At 40.1% G+C, this 9,820-nt stretch overlaps 1 protein-coding gene across 1 annotated transcript; it reads left to right on the plus strand.

Moving 5' to 3' along the window:
- Positions 1-62: 62 nt before the first annotated feature.
- On the plus strand, positions 63-2,851 carry IL6 (interleukin 6; the record flags this gene model as incomplete). The annotated part of the gene is made up of 3 exons (XM_009864295.1): positions 63-185; positions 413-559; positions 2,597-2,851. Coding segments are annotated over 3 exons (462 nt in total), but the record flags the coding sequence as incomplete, so codon positions are not given.
- Positions 2,852-9,820: the final 6,969 nt, after the last annotated feature.

Raw genomic sequence — 9,820 nt, forward strand, 5'->3', positions numbered from 1 at the left:
CCCCGGGGAACACGCGGCTGCCTCCGGCCAAGGTGGAGGTAACCTCTCGGTGTCTCTCTCTCCCCCGACAGGTGTGCGAGAAGTTTACCATCTGCGAGAACAGCATGGAAATGCTCGTCCGGAACAACCTCGACCTCCCCAAGATGACGGAGAAAGATGGGTGTCTGCTCGCCGGCTTCGATGAGGCAAGGAACCGCTCCCATTTCTGGTCCAAGCCTGTAGACCTGCCACAGTTTTTGCCTGCTCCAAAACAAAAAAGGGTCGAGGTTGACCTAAAGATTTGTGCCGGCTCCAGCGGCACAGACCTCCATGCTCTATATAAGCATCACCTGCTTACCTGCACCGTACGCGCCACATTGCGATGGAGGCATTTCTGACCTGTAAGTGACTTTCTCGCCTTTCTCTCTTTCAGGATAAATGCCTGAAGAAAATCTCCAGCGGGCTTTATACGTTTCAGACGTACCTTGAATACATACAAGAAACTTTTACTAGTGAAAAGCAAAACGTTGAATTGCTGTGCCATAGTACAAAGCACCTGGCATACACTATAAAACAGATGGTGAGTTGGTTTTAAATTCACTCCAATAATCGTTATGGCTTAGCACTGATGTGTAGTCACACAGCATCCTGTTTCTATTCAGCTGAACATTTCCCACTTTCATTTCTCTCAGTAAAAACAGGTGATGGTTCCTTATGCTCAGATACTTATGGTTTTACAAGGCTTTGTTTTCTGTTCTTAAAGAAACAACTCTTCTTCCCACTTTCTATTGTTATTCCTGATTTCCAAACCAACAATTAAATGCTTCATTGTTTTAAGAACAAATATAGTAACGCTGCCTGGCTGATAGAAATACGATTTCTCAGGGAGCCTGTTCCCAACTGTGGAACTACAGTTCAGTCCAAGCCTTTTAATGCCACAACCCCTGATAAGCAGAAATAAGTAACTTTTTTTTAAAGAAAAAAACAACCCACATAAATAAAAGCAAATAAGACTTTTACAATGTTAATATTATCTTTAAAACTATCTGAAACAAACTTTCAAGCCAAGCTGTATGGTATATTGATATATCAGGAGCTTAAAAAACAAGACAGAATTCAGAACGCAAAGTAGTAACTTGACTACATAAAAGCTGTTGCTATTGAAAAAGCACATTTTGCACATTTGTAATGGTCATGATTTTACAAATACCTGATTCTCTTTTCCTTAGTAAAGTAAATGTTACTCATTTTCTACAGTCACTTCTGTGTTTTGAAGAACTTTGAAAGATCACTTGAAAAATTCACTTCATTCCTGCAGTTCTTACTCATGTTAATAACCCTTAAGGCAAATACTTTCTTTGCCATCAGACAAGCTATTTGCCTGAGTAAGAGCCACCCAGGTGAGTAAGGACTGCAGAAATGTCAGGGCATTACTTCCCTCAAAGTGTTTATTGGCATCCAAAGAGCCCATTGTGTGCTCACCATACCTTTCCTAACATATTTATTTATGTCCATCATGCTTCAAGTGAAAGGGTGCTGAACTGCTTTTTTCACGCTGTGCTAGCTAAGAATAATAGTCCTGTCATAAGATGGCAACTGATCACTTGATATATTAGTTTGCAGAAAGTTTGTTTCAGAACTGGGGGACATTAGCTTTTTTTTTTTTTTTGTAAATTAGTAGGATGAAGGTAATTGGAACAGGCAGAATTAAACATGGTGATCAAAAGCAAAATCTATACTTATAGAAACCAAGTTTTTGAGAAAGTCTTTATTTCCAGGTTGGAAATTTTTCTTTACCTGAGAAGTCTTATCTGCTATTTCAGACAAGCAGGGCAAGAACAGAACCTGCCACTTGTGGTTTGGTAGATCCATCAGCACAATACCCGATATCGAGATACAAACTCCTTGTTGAATGCTGTAGAAGTTTGTATCTTCTTAAAGAGTAGGAGAGATTCTAAAACCAGGATGAAGCAGGTATTTTGTAGACTTCTAGACCCCAAGTCACCTAAAACCACTGCATGATTTGCATGAGTAGCTCTTACCCAAATGGGACAAGTTCTTAAAAGGTATCTGGGTACCAGCGCTGTCAGCCAGCATTTGGTACATAACTCCTTTTACTCACCTTGCAGTTCAGTCCCACCCATCAGTGCAAGTTGGCACACAGCCTCTCACATGCCTGGAAAGTAAGAATTCAGGAGCGAAACAAGTTTGATGTCTTTGGAAACTGTTAATTTACTACAAAACGTGAGAGTAATTCCAATGCCATCTAATTAACTTTTGACTCAGGGTGTAGGAGAAATTAATCATCTTCTCCACTAAGCATGCAGCTGGCGCACAGCAGGAGAGGCGCAGCGATCTGGTCAGCAGACCTTGCATTCAAACAGCGGAGCTCAGACAGGACCCTCTGATTCTTCCACAGTTGTCATAGCAGGCATCAACCTGACTGCAGGAGCAGGGCTGCAGGGAAGCACAGGTCCTGGGCAGGTCTGTCGTCTGCAGTGTAGGAAGGGTGGATATGCAGCCGATCAGGAACGCGCTACACACAAAACCCAAAGCTCTCCAACAAGCTCAATTACAATGTTTTAACCGAGGCACCCTGATATTGTCTTTTTCACAGGTGATCAATCCCGATGAAGTGATCATCCCAGATTCAGCTACCCAGGAATCCCTCCGCGCAAAGCTGAGGTCCAAAAAGAACTGGATAGCGAATATCACCACCCACCTCATCCTCCGAGGCTTTACTTCGTTTATGGAGAACACCGTGAGGGCCATTCGCTATTTAAAACACACCAGGAGTTTCAGTGTCTGAATGTTTTAATTCAGGCATAATCCTTTGTTACAAATCTGTCATGTGGCAGATGACAGTGTTGTTCTGTTTTAAGAACCACGAATAGTAACAATGATTTGCATTTATACACATTCTCATTTCCTTCTGGGAACCTATTTATTGTATTTAAAAATATTTATTTGTTTCTAATGCCTCCTATTTATATTTTTGATATTTAGTAATAATTTAAACAAAGGACGTATTTTACTTCGTTTCTTATGGTACTACTTGGAATATAAACTTATTTAATGTGTATTCAACCAAAAAATATTTTCAGAAGCCAGAAAGCTTTTTGTATAACTTACACTTTTAAAATATTTGAGAGATGGTATTTATGACTTATTTATAATTTTAGAACAAATAAAAATGGATTTTTAAAAAAACCAACTCAACTGTATAATCTGTTTGAACTTTAAATAAGACTAAGGAAATCAAATGTTATCAAAATAACCACTTTCAAGAATTTTAATTATATCTGTATCATTAGGTCACTTATCTACATAGCATGCACATACACACACAGCTTGATCAACATGTAATTGTTTAAATAGGATATAAAAGAACCAGATGCACTGAACTCTGCACTTAAGAATGAACACAGTAAAGCATCATCACTCTTCAGAAACAAATGAACAACAAACTCCCTCTATTTAAGAGGGACCACTCCGTGAAATTGTAATTGTTTGCAAGCATCTACTTACAAGTCAAGCGGCCTCTTTGAAACAAATAAAAGACACCACATTAATCAGATGATGGGTTTCATATAAAAGCTGTGAGACTTACTGCCATCATCCAAAGGAATTTTCCAAGTTTGACTAAAGATGTCCTCCCCCCTCTTCCCAAGAAGCACACAAAAAATAATAAAATCTTAGGTTCTTTCCTTAGGCGATATAAACCAACATAGAGCACCGAGATGACCATTCACTGCATTTGCTTTTTGTCACTTATATTTCACTAGCGCAGGCAGGCCACATAACATGAATGCATATTCTTGACTGTAACAGAGGAAAAAACCTCAAGTCCTTAGCCCAAGAACCAAACCACTGTAACGCTCCTTAGCTGTGCCACCTGCTTCCCTGTGGCCCTACAGGTACCTCACACAGCCAAGCTCAGAGGAATTCACAGCGCACACAGGGGATGCAAGCAGCAGGAGCCCCTCAAGCTTTGTGCCCACAAGTGGACACATTAATCACCCTCTCTCTTTCTTGCAGGCCGTGGTGCAGATGAGGAGATGAAAGGGAAGCCCTGGAATGTGGATAAGGATGTCAGTAAACTCTCCTCTTCCTCTGGGTGATCTGATCATCCATGCATGCATTGCACTGCTGGGGATGCCAAAACAGTGACCGGTCAGAGCCCCCCATCTCGGAGACTCAAAACAACACAAACAATGGTTTTGCCCAATATGGTAAAAGCAATGTGTCTGGTTGTGCAACACCTGAAGAATGAGGACACCTCAAGGTGTTGAGATGTCTGTGGTGAATGGGCTTTTCCTTACAATGCAAAAGATTCTGCTTTAGCTGTCTTGGCACGTGCCTAGGAAACATAAGAAAGTCTGGTTTGGCTTTTTCATAGCTTACCTTCACAGAGGTTTTCTTAGCAACCATTCTTCCCCTTCTTATGTCCCTAATAGCTACAAGACCCAAAGATCAGACCTTTTAAGGACTTTATTACTACTGTGTGAGAATGGAGGGGGAGAAAGGGAAGACAGACTGACTGACCAAAAAGAAAAGCATCTCCTGGTCTCACCTCTCCCAGCAGTGGGTGGATGCCTGACATCATCGTCTGCACACTGCAGCTAAGCTCACACTGATTTCCTCCTTGAATGCCAGGAAGCATCTAATATTTGGGGTACTGAAATCTCACGCAGTTGACAGATAAGCATCCACACTCCTCACCAGCATCCTTCAGCTGGTGACCACAATACCAGTATAGATGTAAATACTATTACATTTTTAGGATGTAAAAGACAAGCAGACTACTGTTTGTTGGGTGGAGAGGTCAACTTCCAAGTTCTTCCTGGAGCGAAGGGTAACACTGATGCTGCCGCTGAGCTGCCACCATTTCACTTGTAGCTCCTCCACAGCCACCAGGATTTCTCACAGTCTTTTCCAACACAGCAGCTGCCTCACTGGCCATCATTTTGCTGTCACCATGCCAACTTCGGGGACTGTCCCCAGGATAAGCACATAAGCACCACTCACTGAAATCTACACTCATTGGCACTTGTGGCACATGAAGACTTGCATTGGAGAATTCTTAGGTAAGTCAGAGGACAACTGAATGCTGTTGAGGACATTATGGGGTATCTCAAGCTAACCAACTTAACATAACCAACTTAACATCTCTTTTCCAGTTTACTCTGTAGGAAGTATTTTACAACAATCAATAAACACCACAGAGACACTTAAGTTTGGTTGGCAGGGCCATGCAAACACATAAAAGCCCATAACAACAGCAAACACAAGTGCTCCTAACATTTATAATTCCTCAGAAATAACTGTGCTACTTTTAGCAACAAATACCTCAACATTTCCACGGAAGAGAGAGCTCCTCCTAACTGACAGCTAACTCACTAAGCATGGGAAAAAAAAACCAAAACCCCCAAACATCCAAACCTCAAAAGACCTGCTAATAATTGCCTATAAAAACTACTTGGCAAAGAAGCTGCTGCTGTACCAGATCCCAGATAGCCCTTCCCCACATTCCCAGTGCATCCCTGCTCATTGACCTCACGCAGAGATTTCTGAATGCTCAACAGATTACTAACGCCCTTCACCCTGAATTCGCTTTCCCAATGCAGGAAGAGAGCACAGCTGTATTAAGAAGCATGCATACACTTGCATATGCAAAAGTATGCAAGAATAAACCCAAGGTATTAATAGACAGTGTTCAAGTTGAGAAACAAAATATTCTTTGGTGCTGTGGACATGACAATAAAATGCTACAAAAGAGAGAGAAAAAAATTGAAAAAGGATGTAACCTAATGCTAAAGTAATCTGTAACACAACATTACTCTTTTTTTCTGCAGTGATACATCTCTGAAGTATCATTTTTTTATTTTTTTTAATTGTACTTTTTCATCAGACAGGTAAGAAACTTTGCTGTTTGGTTTTTTTTTAAAAAGGAGAACATTTCAACCTGATCCACTTCCCAGGCTGCAGAAACATCCCTGCCCACTAAGCCTAGGTTCTGATTTAAGCACTAAATTTTGGCAGAAAGAACAACATCTACTTGAAAGAGACCGTCTACATCTCATCCTCATAAAACCTATAGCCTCCTAATCATACAGCCCAGGGACATGGGACAGGATCATAAAAGAAAACGGAGTTTTTTAGAAGAGAGGCCATTTGGGATGAAGGCAGGTGCACAGGCAACCTTCCAGGCTGGCTGGAAAGGGGCTGCATTCAGGTTGGGCTGCCACGTATTGCAGTGTTTTTCGCGGGGGTCAGAGGAAGGTGTCTATGAGAATAAAGTGGCTCTGGAGAAACACCACTGGAACATAACTGGAAATCTGTGCTTATCCTAGGTCTCAGGCTAATAACTGCTCCCTGCTTTGCAGCTGCTCAAACTTCTTACCTGTGGTGGATACTTGGAATTAAGAAACCAGAAGAAAGAACCAGAGAATAAATATCCTTTTCCTCTTAGCAGATAAGCATGTTTTAGCCACCCTTTAATCTTAAATTAACATAAGCATAACCAAGAAACAATGCACATAAACCACAAGCTTAACCAGGAAACCGTTATTGCACTGCACACCATCATGGAAAAGTATTTAGAAACAGCAATTAAAAACTCATTTGTAAAAATTCTATTAGTCATATGACATCTAACCAGGATGTAGTCTCCCCTCCTGTGGTGAGAACAGATGCAATGAGCTTTTATTGCCAAATATATCACCAGTATTATCATAGCTTAAATTCCAAGTCTGTAACGAAATATTTCCAAAAATATCCAGGGTATATGGCTTATCTTAGCATTTTTTTCCTAATAAAAAACAATGTCTTAGATCCCTGTTTCACAACACAATGCAATAAAACTGCATTTTAAGAAGTGCTTTGTCATCTATGTCCATTTTGGGAGACTGCTGTAAAAAAAGGGTTTTAGACACTGCCAATGCAGGTGTTTGCTATGATAAAATTAGGAATGTTGCTTTGGTCTGCAGAGCTCGCACATTTGAAAGCTATAGGTTTACATTAATGCGAGTTTTGCTGATGAATTAATTCAAGAATAAAAGAACGTTACAACAGTAACTTGATACTAGCCACATCTACACCAGGAATTTGTAGCAGAATTAAATACTTGTTCCAAATTTCTTATCAGCCTAATTCTTACTTCACAACTGGCCAGGCCTTGAAGAGTTTTGGAGAGAACAAGTAGGTTCCTTTGTAGTTTAACTTACTAAGAACAAAATGATACTGAAAGCCAGGTATCTTTTTTCCTCCCTTGTTTAGTGCTGACACTAAACAACCGATTTTCCACACCCTCCTAGCCAAGGATCCCCAGTCCAAACACCAAGACCATAAAAAACTACTGCGCTCCCAGACTTCCTCAGCATCGCACACCAAGTATCACAAAGTGGCTCCTTCTCCGATGTGCATGCCTTTTCTCACCTCATTTTCACCTTTAAAAACCTTTTCCATTTTTCCTACTGTTCATTCTTCTTCTGAGCAATCTCCCTGTCTTTATTCTAGTTTCAGGATCCTAACTCCATCCCTACCTTCCCTTTCTCGCTGTCTCTTGGCTCTCTTTGACTCTCTGTCCACCCTTTGTACCGCTCGCTGTGCCCACACCTGAGGGCAGCTCCTCAGAGCCAAGCCTGCAGGAGATCTTTGCTGAAGGGGCTGGCACAACCGAGGGCTGACGAGGTCACCCAATGGCACCAGGTCGTAACTCATCTTCTGACTCCAGCTGAATAAAAACAATGGTTTTCAGTAAACTACACTCATCGACTTTATTCCAGAGTTCATATGTGGTCTCACAGGACCGCAGAACAAACCCCACTGCAGGAAATGATCTATACTTGGCTGCAGAAGCCACCGATTCACTTGACAGTGATCAATACAGCCAAGCTGGGAAGCTTATGTTTGTTCTTTTTTAAGTGTCTCTCATCCAACAGTAAAATAAAATTTCTCTGGTTTTACTGGGAGAAAGATGGAAAAGCAAGAATTAGAGATTAAAACACTTGGAAAAAGTAACACCTAACTTCAAGTTCCCAGCACACAAGCTTCACAAAACATGTGTCCTCCCACTTTCCTCCAGAGACCTCTTCTCCCCAGAACCACCCCCCCCAAAAAAATCTTCATAAAACTAGCATATTTGCTGAAGTTATTTAAGGGAAATAAGATTCTTCATAGGACTCTGTTTCATATACCACTTCACAAAACACTGACCTGCTCTTATAAGCACACCTGAATTTTGTGAAAATAGCAATAACTGCAAAGTAATTTCAAGACACTGCTACCAGACTCCTTCATTTTTAAACTTGGGGAAAAAAAAAAAATCTGCTACTCTCTTTTTTTGCTGCCTTACAATTAATGACTTAAAATTAATGCTTATTCTGTTTTTTGCAGGCGGAAAAAATCCAGAGTGTTTATTTAAGGAGTTACACTCACCTTTTAGTTACAGAGAGAGCACTATACTGAATCAAACACTGTACAAAAATAAGTGTTATGCTACATGCTGGCATTCAATTTGACTTCACTTGAACATCCAGTAAAACACCAGGTTTTCTTCCTCAATTTGAAAACCCAAATTTTGTATGCTAGTGACTTTCTTGAACCACACTTGATTTTTTTTTTTAAAAGAGCAGTAACTTCACGTATTTCTACAACAGAAGTAAATTACCAAAAATTTCCTACCCTACGAAATTTTACAAGTAAGAATTGCATAAGCAATATTTATCCAATAATTCTAAGTCTCAAATAAAAAAGAAGGAACTATTACTACTTCTAAGGGAAATTTTGAGCACGGTAAAATGACAGAATCTGGCCTGTGCTTGAGGTATCCCTGCTTATATAAAAACTTCCAAGAGAAGAGACAAGAACACTTCCTTATTTCTCTACTTCTTACCAACTACTATATTCTTGGAAAGCAGCCAGAGCAACCATGTGGCGGTTAAGACTCACAAACCACATCCCCAAATGTCTGACACACAGTGGAGCACATGAAATACTCCTCTGCAGGTGTCTGGGTCTATCCACCCACTGCTGCATTTTGGGTACTCTACACCCTTGCGAAATGCACAATCTGATTTTGAGAAATCTGAGTTACTTTACACTGATTACCATCTCTCTTAGCACTGAGCATCTCAGGTTATTCCACTAGATTGAAGAGAAGAAAAGTGTTCCTGACCATGATTAAAGCCACTATTCAAGTACCAACAGATTATTTCATTACCATTGTAATTGGGATCAGCAATGAAAGAGCACCAGAATTTGAAATCCTTTCATAATTTAAGGCGTAGGAGCGACTACATTCATCTCAAGTTCCCACTGGAAAAAAAGACACTAGAAAAGCTGCAACAGCTACAGGATCCAGGGTCACAAGAAATATTCTGCATTCAGTCCCTGCTCTACTCCCCTGCCAGCAGTCTATTATCATCACTAGGTATTCTAATATGTCATTACATTTGATTTAATTACCATGATTAACAGAATTCTAAGGAATAGTTGGTTTGCATTAGCTCTCATAAGTGTTTCTCACTTTTTTTTTCCCTTCCCAATTCTTATCTTCCAATTTAATTTTTTTCTGCTGGCTCATTTCTCATTTTTCTTTCCAATCACACCTACCCTTAAACAGAGTAACATCTTATGGTGATTTTTCATAACAGATGAGAAACAGGAAACTCCTATTCCTTAAATATTTAATTAACGTGAAAACTGTCCAAAAAATCTAAAAGATTTAACAGAAGAACTCAATCTTATATCTTAAATGTTTTTGTTGCAATGATAATTTGGAGCAAATAAATCAAAGAAACACAGAACAGTTTCAGCTGGAGGAGACCTTGAAGATCAT

The sequence above is a fragment of the Apaloderma vittatum genome, unplaced genomic scaffold, assembly GCF_000703405.1.
Source record: "Apaloderma vittatum isolate BGI_N311 unplaced genomic scaffold, ASM70340v1 scaffold37122, whole genome shotgun sequence".
NCBI lineage: Eukaryota > Metazoa > Chordata > Aves > Trogoniformes > Trogonidae > Apaloderma > Apaloderma vittatum.